The following is a 15,625-nucleotide window of genomic DNA, read 5'->3' as shown; positions in this document are numbered from 1 at the left end:
CCTATAATCCGTTTAATCTACAGCGAATATTACACAATCAAAAGTAGGTGTTGATAGAAATATTTAAATTAAATAAATCTAAGTCTACGTAAGATATACTTTCTGATACTGGCTATCTTAAGCATTCTGTAATAGGAAATGTTCATTCTACTTTTCAGTGCAGTAGCACTGGATTTGTGAACAAAGTTCATCTACCTCGTTAATTAGGAAGCTAATACAAAGACTGTTAAAGAACAGTTTGACTATTCACAAATCAAGCTACATTTTCAAACTGGCAAAAGATGACTAGACGCAAAGAATGTAGCCGAGGACAAAGAGCGAAGTGTAATCAACTGTAGTTTTCAGATTAGTCTGTGTTTTTGAAAAAGTGTATTATTTCAAAGACATTTGAAAACGCATCTCTTTGTGGTCTTTAAATATCCATGCCTATCCAGGTAGGAAAGTTCCATGTGTATTTCCATGGCTTACACATGGCAGAGGACAAGCGAGTGGAGGAACAGGGGCATGCCACTCTCCCCAGATCAGGTGAACAAGAGACCTAGGGGCCTCCAGGACCATCTAACCCAAGCCAGGTGCTCTGCGCGTGGGGTCTGCGGGCAATGTGTGCCGGGCTAGAAGAAAGAACAATCTGCTCCTACCTTGCTCCTGCACGTAGTATGCCAAAAACAAATCAAGCTCCTTAACTGATACTGTGATATGATGTGGCTGGACACAAAGTGCTGGGTTTGTGCAATGTGGGGATTTCATGAGCCGCTCTCCATCGGTACTTTCCAAGGGGATGCCTTTGAACAGGATCACCATGACTAGATCCAGACGCCAGACTTTGTCTGCCTGTCGCAGGCAGTCGATTCTCCTAATCTTACCCTTCTGGTCAGGATTGGATAAGACACAGCACGGGTGCTTCTTGCCAGTCACGGTGAGCACAAAGTCCTCTCGGTACTCCTGGCGGATATCTTTGCGCAGTTTGGCCAGGAGCCTGGATGCCCACTTCTGTTTGATTTCAGGCTTTTCGCTGAGAAGCTCATCTTTGACTGCTCTTTCTTCATCCTTTGACATTCGCTTCTCGTGCTTTTTAAAGTACTTGCGTTTCCGAGCCTGCAGGTTGAACCAAGTATAGGCGATTGCACGGACGTGTGGAAGTAGTGCCTCGATGAATGGGTGAAATTCATCCTGTGGAAGATGAGGGGGGGAAACAAGACATACACGGTCAGTTTAGTTTGTTAAAGGCTCCAAACCATCAGACCACAACCCATTCCCAATTCAGTACCAAAAGTTACACATAAAAATAACATTCTTTTCTTATTTAAAATTATCAAAATAGCAGGACCAGAAGAAAATAAAGTATGCCAAGCTGCCCCTTTTCCACCAAGACTCACAGGTTGATTCTCCCTCCTAAAAAAAAAAAAAAAAAAGAATAAAGATTCATGTTTGTATTTCCACTCTGGCCCCATCCCCCTCATTCCCACCATGCATCCTATATTCTTTAAAATGTAAGCAACCAAGGTGCTTGGCACCTAATTCAATATTTAAATATTCACTTGACCAACTAACACTAAGCAGTACCATTTTACAAAGAACACAGTGAGTTTTTTTTTTTTTAATCGGAGCAGAGCTGTTCAGAAGGCAGGAGCGATGGCACAGTTCATTTCTCTTCTCTGTGGCACAGAAACACAAAGCATATAGATGCTCAGTGTAATGCCACACAGTTCCCGCTTTTGGAGCATGCTCTCAGCAAGAGCCTGCTGGTGGCACAAAGAGCATGCGCCATTAAACTTGATCCATTTTCTTATCAAACGTCCAACATTCCAACACTGAAACAGCACCATTCCAGGAGTGGTAACTAGAGAAACTGGTATACGGTGAGGGAAAGTGGGCAAGGACACAGCTTGTCGTATCGGTGTCCTGAACAGAAGGTTTCCATACTTGGAGCAGCACATTCCCTCCCTCCACCAGCAACACTAGCCCCCAACACACACACACCCATACACACACACACATAAAAATACACGCATGCACGCTCTTACTCTCTCACAGATCCACAGACACACTCTTGCATTTTTAAATAAAAGTTTCTAAAGTTGAAAACAGAATTGACTCGGATGTTCTTCCAGCAGCTCTTCCTATAGAATCTGAAGCCCCACTGAGTCAGTTAATTTGTTAACCGATCACATGAGTATGGCAATTATTCTAAAACCCTTAAAAATCAATCTGAGGTGAACAATGAAAAATGGCAACTTGGCACCAACTTTACATTCTTTGTGTCTCTGCATGCGGTGGCAGGGTGACACCAGGAGTGCACCGCTGGTCACTCCCTGCCTTTGTGGAATCAATACAATTCATTTGCTACACATCTGAATTCTCGGACAGGGCTGTGGGTGCACATTTGCATGGGCTTGTGAATCTGCACGTGGAGAGATCCGTTCTAGTGAATAAAGTGGTTTACCTTAGGCTCCTGCGTCTTTCCTGCCTGTTTCATCTAAGCCTTTTATAAGGCAGAGAGGCAGCTAGGAGTGGCAGATAATCTGCACCTACAGTTATTTCAAGCTACTTCCCAAAGCAGTCAGTGTTTCATTACTTCCTGCCATAGGTAAAACCTGTCTCCTAAGCTCAGGCCTATTACTGTTCCGAGAAAGAGCTTAACATCCAGGGCGTGCACACTGTAAGTGGGCAGTGAGGCCAGATCTGAAACAAATGAGAACTTCCACTACGGCCACTTTTCTGGTCACTGTATCGTCACCTCAACCGCAAAATAACTTTATCTAACTACTTATATCCCAAGTTAGAATTGACAGCCTAGTACTGGTCACCTTGAACTATATGGAATAAATTCTATCTAATCAGCAATCTGATGAATTCCATCAGGTAAAAATGATGAAAGTACCATGAATGACTCTCTAACAAAGAAGATGCCCCCAAACTCCCATAGAGTTACGAATTCATTTTCAAGATCATATTCAGTTTCAGTGTTAAAGATTGCGGCACGTCCACAGTCTATCGTTCGGATCCGGAAGAGTTATACATCCCATCCGATCGATAATGCAATTTTCAAGTGTTTTAACGTATTGCTGTGAAATGTTCCGAGAGCAGGATCAGCCTAAATCAAAATTTTATAACAATACAGAATGTGGATGATTACATCACAGCATGAGGCATAACCAAATGCCATAGAGGAAATCATTAAACCGATCAGTAGTTTCCAGCAGAGACTTGAACAATTCAGTTACTATGCGAGCACATTAAACTAGGCCATGGAAAGAGTTAAACCACAATCTGTTCTTTGTGTGGGAAGGCAGCCCTGCTCACAGCAACCACAGCCCATGATAAGACCTCCCTATCTCCATACACTTTCTGATGCCATGCTTTCAGCGTTCACTGTAACTACAAAAACTTTGTTTATCTCCCTTAGAAATATATGCAAGAGGAAACCCTGCTCGAGGAAATGTGGACTCATGCTTTGGGAACTCACTTCCTATAATCTAACTTCTCCTATGATTTATTAATATGACTTAAAAACCTACATATATATACTCACAAACTAAACCTTGAAATTGTAAAGAGTACATGCGGGTGGGAAGAGCTTTGTCTCACTCACTTTACCCTTGCAGTATTATTTTATTTAAAAATGCAGCATTATTTTAACAAATATTAAGCAATGTGGTAACTCTCAAGTACTTTTATCCTTAAGTACTATGTTCAGTAACATTTCATTCTCTTATAAAGACTTCAAATATAACTTTGATTACATTTGTTTGAGTTTCTAATCATCTATCATATAATAGATTTCAAAATTTTAACAACTTATTCTAAACAATCAAAATGCAACACCGAGGGCTTAAATTTGGAATTTCTTAGCTGATGCGCACAAAACAAAACACTACTTTGTTTAAGGTTGCCTTTAGCTTGTTGCCAATGCTGCCAAGTAATGTTTTAAAACATAGTTTTTTTCTTTTGATAAATACAAGCAGCAAACTTTCTGAGTCCACATTCGCCTTACAAATATCTTTCAGGGCTTTACTATTATGCAAATTCCTTTTAAATAAAACACTTACTTCTGACATGAAGATATCCTCAAAAAATGGTAAGTAGAGTTTTTCAATAAGTCACATGTATTTTTGTATTAACATGACTAAAGTACCATCTCCCAAGTATGACTGTTTTCTAATGCTGAGTTGTAATACATCTGTAGTGATTTTGAATGGCATCTATATGAAGCATAGTAACTTATCTTCATCAAAAAAATGATTAAAGTATTCAAATGTCCTAATTAATAGGTTATCACAATAACACTATAAACAACTATGAAAATTATTTTTTTAAGAAAGCAAAGCATTTAAGTAAGCTAACATCTAATGTCTATGCTAAGGTAATAGGCCACCTTACTCTTACAGAATTTTTATTAAAACACATTGGCATTCAGTAATTCTTTCTCTTTTCAAACTTCCTTTATTAAACTAAACTGATAAAATAAACAACCTAGTTACAAATTTCAAATATAAAAGTAAATAGTCCTAATTCCACTGGAAATATTTATTTTTCTTCACAGAACAGTGGTCTCCATGAAAGGGATGGAAAATTAGACCAATATAGAGGTAGAAGAGTAAATACTAGATGTTCTTGGAGCACTGCTATTTAACAATAAACCATTTTTATAAATGTACCTTCAGAACCTGAAAAATAGTGAAAGAAAAAAAATTCAATACAATCATTCCAAGTGAAAGTTACATTATTAAGGGTTTACATTATTTTTAGCAAAAGCAAATACAAAATCCTATTGATGCTTAATTTTCTTTTTACATCTGATTTATACTGATGTAAAAATACAGATTTATATCCATGTACTGATAATTTTGAATAACACTTTGATAAATATCAACTATAGCCTCTTTTGAAACTTCTTTCTAAAGCCTAGATATCTTATTGCAACAACGAAAGCACTTTGCAAAGTTTTCAATCAAATAAGAATGTTTCTCTATTTTGTATTTACATAATCCTAAAAAATGTTTTGCTACAGCTATTAAGTTCCTGTAATACAAAACTAAATTATTGGTCTGATATCAAAGTAGCATTGTTAATATTACTTCTGCAACACCTTACACTATAAAGTCACACAGATATTAAAGGGAGAATTCTAAAGCTAAAATTTTTTCTTCTAGTCTAGGCCTTAAATCCCCAAAACAGTTTCAATATGTCAACCTAGATTTACATTATTAAAACAGTAGAGAATATCAGTCAACATGAATTAGTGTTGGTAAGTATGTATCCTTGAATACTAATGGGACAGTTGAATGACTATACTGTACATGCTCCTAATATTCCATATGTCACCATGCTACAATATTATTTTTAACTTACACAAATTTAGATAAAGCTAGTGACTTTTCGATTCATATCTAGAGGAAACCAAAAATGCAATGTAATTGCTAGCAATGTTTCTGAAAAGTCGATGCTGGAAATATGAACCAATATAGAAAAACAATCATTTACAGGTGAGAGCAAGTAGTGCAGCACTTTGCACGTGAAAAGCTTACCTCAATTTGTTTTATTTGAACTATGCTTCAATAATGTAAAAATAATATCAAATGGATGTGGTTTACCAGAAAAAGGAAAAAATCCTGCTGATGGATAATATGAAAGGTAACTTTTGCAACTGAAGTCAATTCGTTATACCTGAAACAGTTTCATCACCATATTTATTGGCCATTACTCACAGCCTTAAAAATACAAATAGGTCAGCAACTCATTTTTTCCAGTTTTGTTAAATTAAAGTGCACGTTTACTTGCTGAAAATAGCCATATCTAAGTTAATCACACTCAGATGCCAAACAAAATATAAACAATAAAAAATGTGTCAGCCAAAAAGCTACAGGACTGTATCCAATCACTGAATAAGCCTTATCATTGTTTTCATCTTCATTCACAATTTATGAATGCCTCAGTCCTTTTGAATCACAATGGCTTCTAATTGTCATACAATTGAAATCTTAATCATTTGTCCATTACAAAAATGCATCATCATGATACTGGATTTTTTAAAACTTGTAACACACCTAAGACTAGGGGACACTTCTTAAACTGTTTATAGTTTTTAAGCCAATGTCAAAGAAAATGGTTATCAATTACTAATCGTGACATAGCCTCCTAAAAGCTGCAGTCAACTCTCCCACACCTTTAGAGGTTTAAAACACTGCTTCAAATAACAACTCTAGGCTAAGATATTTAGTTAGTTCGTCAGTTGCTTAGTTAGCCGGGCAGCGATGAAAGCCGCCCCCAGGTATGTCTGTTCGGTCTCTCCACTTTTCCATTTGACCAACCGATTTAAAATTATATAAATTGTGTTCTTGTAAAAGTATAAAGCCAGCATTTTATTTCATAACACTGTACCTGAAATCTTAGGACAATTTTCAAAGTGAGTTTTTGAAAATGACCTTACTTTTCCAGCATTACTTTCTAACCTACGCCCCAATATCGTCAAATGAACAGGTCTCCACAAAATGAACATGTTTTAAAAGTCCTTTAACTTTCATCCCAGCCAACTAACTCGAGTCCACGTCTAGATCGCCTTTGTGGCATGGTCACTGGAAACCTCAAAGTGCGGATCGCGATGGACTAGAGTTTCAGATCCCCAAATTAAGCAAAGGAATGGTCCCCGGACCACAATCTTCGACTCGCTTCGTCTCCCGCCCACTGCCTGCAGCGGAGTCCAGAGGCACCCACAAGGACTCCTACTGGAGTTCCTTCGCCCAAGTTCACTGCTTGTTTATTAAGGCTCAGTCCCCCCCCTCCGCCCCCCAAAGCTTCTCTAAAGCCGGAGTCCACCTCAGCGCGCAAGCAACCAAAAGAGGCAGCAGGCACCCTGGGCAGGGGCGCAGCAAGCACTCCAGGGGCCGCACGCGGGCTAGCTCTCGCGGGCCCGGGCCCTGCCCATCCCTGGCGGCCTCGCCCGGCCCAGCCGCCCTGGCAGCACACGGGCACCCGCTCTCCGTGCCCAGGGTGCCGGGCTGGGCGCACATGGTGATTGTGAGCTAGGGGCCGCTCGCCGGCTCTGGTGCCGCCCTGCAAACCCCGCCGCAACTCCGGACCACTTCTTCTGCTGGGTTACCGGGGTGTGCGGAGGTTAACTAAAACCAATAGTTGTCCGCGGACGAGAGCAACAAAACAAAGGCATTTCGGGCTAGAGAGAAAGCTCGAGAGAGCGACTGAGACATGTACCTGAGTGAGACAGATGGGAGAATACATCATGACTTCGCCTTAAAACGCACTTTCCCGGAGATGCCCAAGAAAATCTTCGAGAAGCAAGAATTTCATCTATTCATTTTACAGTCATCTGAGCCCCGCGATGCGATCAATCAGGACAGGGCTCTGCGCTGGATCACCGCAACTTCACAACAAACCCAGTCCTCCTTAAATAGCCAAAGATTCAAGTTCACTCGGCGTGCTAGATTTCCCGGGGTGAAATCCAATCTACACTTTTAACCCTCCTGCAGTCCGAGCGCGCTGGCCGTGCTCGCCGAGGCCGCCGCCGCCGCCGCCGGTGCTGGCTGCTTTTCGCCTGGGTTTGGGGATTTGTTTTCTGTTTGCAGTTGTTGTTGTTGTTGTTGTTGTTGGGGGCTAGGGGGTGAGCGAAGGTTCGGTGTGGGTCGGATTGGGGTGGTGGTTGGTGGTGAAATGCTTTTTTAAAAAAGGCGGGGAGGGGGGCGCAGGAGAGAGGGCGGGAGGGAGAGCGAGGAGAATGTGTCACCGCGCTGGGAAAGTTCAAGGTTACAGCCCCAAGCACTGCGGCAGGATCCCGGAGTGGCGATCGCAGGCGAAACTTTGCCGCGAGCCGACCATGTGTGTGCGCGAGGGGGGAGCGTGAGCGAGTGCGCGCGGGTGGCGGGGCGCGCGCGGGAGAGGGCCGGGGTGGGGGCGGGGTGGGTGGGGGAGCCGGCAGAGGCCGGGGTGAGGGAGGGGGCGCGAGCGCAGGTCTCCCGGGCGGAAGAGGTTCGCGGCGCGCGGTCCCCGGCTGCAGCCGCCGCCGCCCGCGCCGACTCCTCCACGCCCGGCTGCCCGCCCGCCGCCCGCCTCGCCCCGCGTCTGACCCGGCCGAGCGAGGAGGCTGCTGCTGCTGCCGCGGCTGCCCAGAGCCCGGGGGTATCGGAACGCGCTCCTGAAAAATCCCAAACGATAAATCCCGCTCTCCCGCTCGGCTCCGAACTCCTCTCTTTCTGCTCTGGGCTCTTTTTTTCCCCTCCCTCTCTCGCTTTCTTTCGTTGCAAAACTTGGAAGTTGAAAAATTCACCGGTTCCACCCTCTGGACCCCGCTCGAGCTCTCTCCAAATCAGACTTAAGGATTGTTTTATTATTTAATTACACAATCATCGCTTTACTCCTCCTCCTGCAAACGCGCATTCCTTTTGCACCAGCCTCTCCACACCCCCCGCCCCCCACCTTCCTCCTCCTCCTCTTGCTTCTCTCCCTCTCTCTCTCTCACTCATTTGTTAAAGCTCTCATACCACTGCAATAGAACCACAACTTTTTTTTTTTAATTTTAAATAAATGATCATTCCGCCCTTTGGGCAAGTCCCGCGCCCTTCCCCCAACACGTACACACCCCGAAAACCCGCCCTGGAAAAAGGTATTTCGGTGCTCGCTGCGGACTCTTTAAGCCGCGGGAACCTCCGAGTGAGAGAAGCCCTGAGCCGAACTGGGCCCGAGAAAGGAACGAATGGAAAATTCCCTCACACCCAGGCCGCCCCGGGGCCCAGACTGGGGCGCCGACTCTCGCACCCGGGGCGGGCGCGGTCCGCCGATTCCGCCGGCTGAAAGGAGGAGGGGGAGACGGAGGGGGTATGGCTGAACAAACTTGGACTTAAATAGTTGGGGCACGCCGGCGCGGGTGGGAACGGGGCCCAGCCGGGTTCTCCCAAGCACGGGCCCGCATCCCGGGGCAGCTCCGCACAAGCGGCGCGCCTCGCCGCGGTTTGCCGCCCTCCCTTGGGGGTGCCTGGTGCACGTGGCCTCGCTCGGAGCGGGAGGATCGGGCAGCGCCGCCGCCTTCTGCACCCTCCTCCTCCTCCCGCGACTCCTCTGGCTCGCTCCCAATCCCCACCCCTCCCCGGGGCCCGGGGCGCCGGCGGAAAGCGGCTCCCGCGCCGCCGGGGTGCAGGCAGGGCGGGGCCGCAACGCGCCTGGGGCTGCGGGGCGGGCGGGCGCGCGCGCGAGCTGGGTGCGTGTGTCTCTAGAGTCCTGCAGAGGCCGCCGCTCCCGCCTCGCTCCCGCGCGAGGCCCCGCCCTCACCCCGCCGCGAGCCGCGGGCCCCGAGTGAATGAACTTGATTTCGGAGATGTGGAGGCCGGCGCTTTGCCTCGCACTCTTTCTGCGCGCGCGCGCACACACACACACACACACACACACACACACACACACACACACACACACACACACACACACACACACCCGCACACACACACACACACACACACACACACACACACACACACCCCCGCACACACACACACACACACACACACCCCCCCGCACACACACACACACACACACACACACACACACACACCCGCACACACACACACACACACACACACCCCCCCCCGCACACACACACACACACACACACACCCCCCCCCGCACACACACACACACACACACACACCCCCCCCCCCCGCCCCCCAAATTCCGGTTTTCGGCCAGGGGTGGGTGGGGAAGAGGTGGAAGCAAAGACTGTGCAGACAATGGGGAGAGGAAAAGTGAGTGCCAGGGGCTACGCGTCTACCTAGCTCGGGGGCCCCCGGAGGGGCCTCGAAGGCCCCAGCCCGGGGGCGGGGCCGCCCCCACTTCCAGCTGTGCTCTGGAGCCGTTTGGAGGTTCTCCTCTGATTCCCCTTTCCTCTTTTTCTCGCTTGCCTCCTCTCGATTTTTTCCCCTCAACTTTCTCCTATCTCGTTCTCTCCGCTCTTCCCACCCCTTCCTTACGCCCCCCCCCGCCCCCCCCGGCCACCACCACCAGAGGACTTGAAGGAACTAGTGACTTTTTCCTTCACCGAGTGGGAGTTATCCACATCAAGCATTTCACAACGACACATCAAGAAAAGTAGGCAGGTTCAAGTCAACCATGAAATGGTCACTTTTTAACCCCGTCCTGTCCTCATTAGGGAAATGCTCAAACACAGTCCGTTTTCAAAGAGCGCTCTTAATGAGGCGAGCCTGCCAAGTCCACCAGCTGCAGCCCCCGTAAAGCAAGAGCCTAAAGAAGAAAGGCGGTGGGGAAGGAGGGGGAGTCGAGGAGGCCAGGGGTGGAGCGGGGAGCTTTGGTTCTGGGAAGACAGGTAAAGTCGGGGAAATTTAGAAAATCCCCCGAAGTTAACCCTTTAGGGCACACCCCACTGGGAGCGGAATCCTCTAGTCCGGGTTCTGACAACGTTAATTTCCTTTGTGTGGGTCATTTCTTCTTTTTGAAAAGCCAGAATAAAGTTGACAGTCTTTATAGATGAAAGAAATGAAGTGAGAGTACGGGTTAATCCGAATAAATACTAATTTCTCTCAGAAATGTTTAGGCAATCTCATCCTAGATTTAAAAAAAGAAAAAAGCCCAAAACATCACTCTGTGTTGCACATTCTGCTGCATCCCTTTTCTCACCCTCTTACCAGGTCTGGGGGTTGGGGGGGGTGGGTGTGTGGAAACGCTACTGATAACACCAGCTTTAACTACTGGAGTTTCCCTTTGAACAAATATTCAATTTGACCGGGATTAATTTACCATAAAAGACATTCCCGTTGGCACGAATGCCCTCCTGTCCTTGAACACACCTCTTTGAATGCCTGGACTCTTACAGAAGCCATTATTTCGGGGTCTCTTTAAAAATCAAGTGCCCATCTCTCTTTCTCTCCCTCCCTCCCTTCTTCCCTCCCTCCTCACCACGCCACCCCCAGTGAAATCTTGGCACCCTGCAAGTGCTCCGTTTCAGCCAGAGATCCCAGAACCAGCCGCTGTCCCCTGGCAGAAGAGGCCCAGTGCTGAGCCCTGGGCAAGTGTCTGCAGACATCGCCACCCCTCCTCCCTTACTAGTTTTCCTTACCAACAGAAACCCTTTCCTTTTGCCACCCAAACTAGGTCGCCTCCAGAAGTTTCTCACGAGCTTAGAAAAGAAGAATGAAAGACAACTCTTAACACAGAAGAGCCCACAAAAGCTACAGCAGCGCCAGGGGTGATGAAGCAGCAACAGACCCAGGTAAGATCCCCCGAGACCTAAAGATGTCTGGGGCCTCCCAGGCCTATCACTAAGGGGTTCAAACCTCTCCCTGTCTGTAGGGCACTTATGGATGAGCATGGAGGATACTTGGTGGTGGGGGTTTTGATTTGTTTCCAAGAAAAGGGAAAACAAGAAAGGAGGGGGAAACTCAAAGGGAGGAAAAAATGAGCAACAGAGACATGGGGTGCTCAGTATGGGGTGCTTAGTGGATTTGGCTTTGACTGTCTTCTTAGGCCTTGGAACCATGGGTGAAATGGCTGACATCCCCCCAACCTCACCCCACCCAGAACTCTGCTTCTTGTGCAGCCAATACCAGGGTCACTGCAAGTCTTCTCGAGATGAACTCTAAGAGAGCCTTTTGTAAAGAGGGACTGGGGTGGGGGGACAGGTAGAGCATGACTTCCCTCAGCAGGACACTTCACTGTCTGTGGTTTCAGAAACGCCTTTCTTTCAAACTCCAGGTAGAGAAAAAAAAAGAGAAAGTGAGTAGGTACATACAGTATTTTAGCCACTTTCCCTTTTACCCAGCATTTCTGTGGCATGGCATTAAGAGTGGTTTGAAAGTATCTCTGAAAAGCATCTGATGCTATCAAAGTGGGCGAAACACTTCTTAGACTGGTACTTACCTCCCCTAAACTTCTTCTCTCTCTCATACTCACTGAAAGAATTAAACTAATTTCATTCACCCCAAAACCTGGCTGGAAGAAAGAAGTGAAAACCTTCTGTAGCAACAGGAAAATCTGATATTTCAGAATCCCTAAAGACCTCCTCCCTAGATCACCTATTCCCTGCCATCTTATAGAGAAGAAGAGTTCTTTTTTCTGACAGTTTAATTTCAAGAAGTGCTGGAGTGTCTGTTCTTCAGGTGACTGGATTTTTCAAAACTCAGTTGTATATTTGAAAAAGTAAGCAGTATTACCCAATTGGAGCCTTTCACTGACCTCCAGAGAGGAGCATAACATCTCAAGGGTCTTCCAATACTGATTTCCTTTTAATCTTCTCCTTTCTAAAGAAATTCAGTGACAGGGTGTGAATCTTGAGTAGTTTAGGGAAAAGTTCTTGGAGCTTAACAAAGCTGTCATTTTCAATACACTGGATGACTCTTTTTTTTTTTTTTTTTTTTTTTTAGCTCTTGCATGTGACTAGAGGGGTGGCTCAACAATTCCACACACCCTGGCTGCATGGCCAATATCAATATTTTAAAACTAAATACAAAAGAGACAGATGACCTCCTGACCCCAGGAAACAGGCCTGCAAGACTGCAAGTATCCACTACACCATGCCCAGGGACCTTTTCTTCTTCCAAATGAACCACAAAAATCATACATGTGTAGCCTGGAAAACACGATTTTATATCCACAAGCAAGAACATCAAAAATCCACTCAACAACACATGTATAAACAACCAACAAGTACTGAAATTGCCTGCACTTGATGGGAATTGCAAAATCATGCCCAGCTCTATCAGCCCTTAAAGTACCACTGTCAAATTAGGGTAGCAATTTTTCCCTACTACAAAATCCACAACCGGTTAGCTTCCCCACCCCCTATTGCCAGCGCTTTGCCTTTCACTGAAATGAATAAATAACTGTGGACTTTTTTCCCATCCTCGGGGAGCTGTTCGGTGTCCCCTAAGGACAAAACTAAATGAGAAAAATGACGCTGTTAATAATGTCACTGCTGAAATGCCTGTACTCGACTGTTTTAAAAAAAATACTGTCCCACTAAGTGTGCCTACGTTTCGGCACATTTTCAAACCACCACTGAATCTGTAGGTAGACTGGCCAGCATTAAGTTTAGCTGGTTTTCACTTCTGTACAGAAATGAGGCTAGTTCATCAATGGAGATTCCGAACTTCTGAAGACATTGCTTTCTGGGAATACAAAGTCAGCAGTTGCCCTGTAATTTTTGTATGATTTATTTTAAACTTTGAAAATCACAGTAATAATTGTCTTGGTTCACTCAAAATACTTCAAAACTTACAGGCACCTTCACACACAGACTTCTTTGCTGAGCCTGTGAGAGTTGTAGCTATTGTCCTTTTTCAAAATAGCTGACACTTACAGTAAAACTATACCATCATTTTATTTCTACATGTAAGTTGGTTTTTGTTTCCTATCTACATGTGCCTTTGTGACATGAAAAAAAAATTGACTTTAATGAGCTGTTTAGAAAGCTTTTATGCAAAATGGCTAAGTTGTCTTTATATTGTTCATGAAGAAATGTAGAAAGTGCACTGCAAACTAATGTAAACTTTCTGCATCCCTTTCTGTAATTCTTTTCTTGAAAACTGCCTTTCTGTTTCAAAACCAAAACAATCATAATAACAAGACTGTTCATTTTAACTTTCAAAATAAAATTTAGCCAACAATTGCATAATTACAATGATAGAAAACAAACCACTGGGCCTATACAAAATACATATTAATATTTTAAGTAAACTTTGTCTCTGAAATACATCTGAAAAAATTTTACAACACACAGTAAGTTAATAACTTCCAAAGCAATAATATTGTCAAATTGTGTGATGTCACAAGCTCCAAAAGCAAAGTTACAGATGTTCATGACATCACATTCACTCATAATTATGTTGCTGCTGTCTGACCATCTTAAATGGATGACTCTGTCTACTAAAGAATAAAAAGAATTTATTTTGGACATCAAACAATGAAACTGTCACCATTTATTGTATGAAATACTCAGCTAATCAATTTCCTATTAAAACAGCTTTCAACAATACTCAGCTTTAAAATTCATCAGGGCCAGTAAAAACCTTTTCCCAGTGCACAAGAATGCAGTCCCAACCACGTACAATAATTGCCCTTCTAATACTTTTATTGCCCAAGCGCTTTTTCTTGTGCTCCCCATCAGTGAGGCAGGAATCTGCAGTATATTGTATCAGTGAATTGGAGTGCTTGACCTCTGCCCACATATGATTTAATAGGGACTTTTCAGCACTGGCGCTTTCTCCATCTCTCATACCATTAAATGAAAACATCAAACCTCAAATGTAAAACTGGAAACCACAACGTTTTGTGTTTCACAACTCTTTGCAGTTTTTACTTAGATTGCTTAAAGGTCAGCTTCTTCGCCTCACCGTGCTCTGCCCCATAGTGTAAATGTACTCAAAAGTCACACTCATTCTGATTTTGATTAAATCTTGAACTCCCCACATACACACATGCACCCTGCTTATTTACATGTGCATTCTTTCCTAACCACATAAGCATGCGTGTATGACTTTCTGGATTTATTCCATTTTAGGGCTGATTTAAATGTCTGTTCAAGTATGGGTTCACAAGTTAACTTTTTCCCACCCGATGGAAAGTTAAAATTACAAAGGATGGTGTTATAGGATCCTGTCAAAGAAAGGTAGAGTTAATCTTGTGTATTTTGGCGCCTTTTCCCTGCCAGCTACTGTACTAGGGGTGGGGGGGGGGGAAGATGGGGGTTGGAGATCTTGTCTGTCCTGTCTCAAGTTCAATGGCAGTTCTTCTAACCAGAGGAGAAGATGGCCATGTTCACAGCACTAATAATAATTCCAATCACGCCACTTCGGCATCTTGTGTCAAAGTCGAAACGGGCTTCCCCGCCCCCTCTTCAACCTGAAAGCTGCCAAGTCCTCACACACTCCGCATTCAACCACAACTTAATGGATGGGATATCGTGCATTAAAATATGTCCCAGACATACTGGCAAAGAGAAGACAAGGGAAGAGGGAGACAGACAGACACATACACGCACACGCACACGCACACGCACACGCACACACACTTTGTTAGGCAGAGGGGGAAAAAATACTAGAGTAAAAACAGCAGGGCAGAAAAAAAATAACAGGAGCGGGAAGAAATACATCATAAGCGTTTTCTTTTTTTTAAGTAGAGGGAAGAGTGGGAGAGGGCTAACAATTCTATCCTGCCACTTCAGGAACAAGGGGGTGGGGGTAACTACACTTTGGAATGAAGAATGATTTTAAAAACACCAATACACCAATCAGAGCTAAATAAATACACTTTTAAGTGAAAATATGTAACAAATTTGTGCAGGGAAGGAAAAAAATGCTCCGAAAAGAATGGACTACAAGATACAACTAAAGTATCATTTGTACAGTAATTTTTTCCATCATGGGGAAGGGGTTAAGGGAGATGAAGCAGAAAAAAAATGCTACATTTCACACTGTTTTGGACTTACAATGTTATCCACGGATCCCCATCATAAAAGTGTGGCATGTACACTAAAGTTGACAAAGATTTTTTATTTTATTTTTTTTAAAGCATCAGGGCTGAAAATCCAACATATGGCTCAACCTGTAAAGCAGAAATGACATTTAGGTTCTCTTTACAGTGTACAAAGAGGAAAAAAATCTGTGTATGGCAATAG

The 15,625-nt window shown here is 44.5% G+C and overlaps 1 protein-coding gene and 1 long non-coding RNA gene across 13 annotated transcripts in view; one reads left to right on the top strand and one right to left on the bottom strand.

Annotated features, from left to right (window-relative positions):
- NFIB (nuclear factor I B) overlaps window positions 1–7,806 on the bottom strand; it is a 257,801-nt gene extending 249,995 nt beyond the window's left edge. For 11 of the 12 annotated variants that reach the window (XR_011568030.1, XM_019965916.2, XM_019965919.2 and 8 more), the window contains exons 1-2: window positions 7,210–7,801; window positions 639–1,170 (exon numbers count right to left, since the gene is read on the bottom strand). Coding sequence is in view for 11 of the 12 variants with exons in the window: in XM_019965916.2 (XP_019821475.1) it covers window positions 639–1,170; window positions 7,210–7,239 (562 nt within the window). In the remaining variant the exon portion in view is untranslated. Of the gene's footprint in view, window positions 1–638; window positions 1,171–7,209 lie in introns of all 12 variants that reach the window. The other variant, XM_070794542.1, reaches the window with a different exon arrangement.
- Window positions 7,807–9,634: 1,828 nt separating this feature from the next.
- LOC139176053 (uncharacterized) lies at window positions 9,635–14,261 on the top strand. Its single transcript, XR_002181239.2, has 2 exons — window positions 9,635–11,224; window positions 12,375–14,261. It is a non-coding gene; the product is annotated as an uncharacterized lncRNA (long non-coding RNA).
- The last annotated feature ends 1,364 nt before the right edge of the window (window positions 14,262–15,625 follow it).

This window comes from Bos indicus, chromosome 8 (assembly GCF_029378745.1).
Source record: "Bos indicus isolate NIAB-ARS_2022 breed Sahiwal x Tharparkar chromosome 8, NIAB-ARS_B.indTharparkar_mat_pri_1.0, whole genome shotgun sequence".
Lineage (NCBI taxonomy): Eukaryota > Metazoa > Chordata > Mammalia > Artiodactyla > Bovidae > Bos > Bos indicus.
This window is presented reverse-complemented; position numbering and strand designations above follow the sequence as displayed.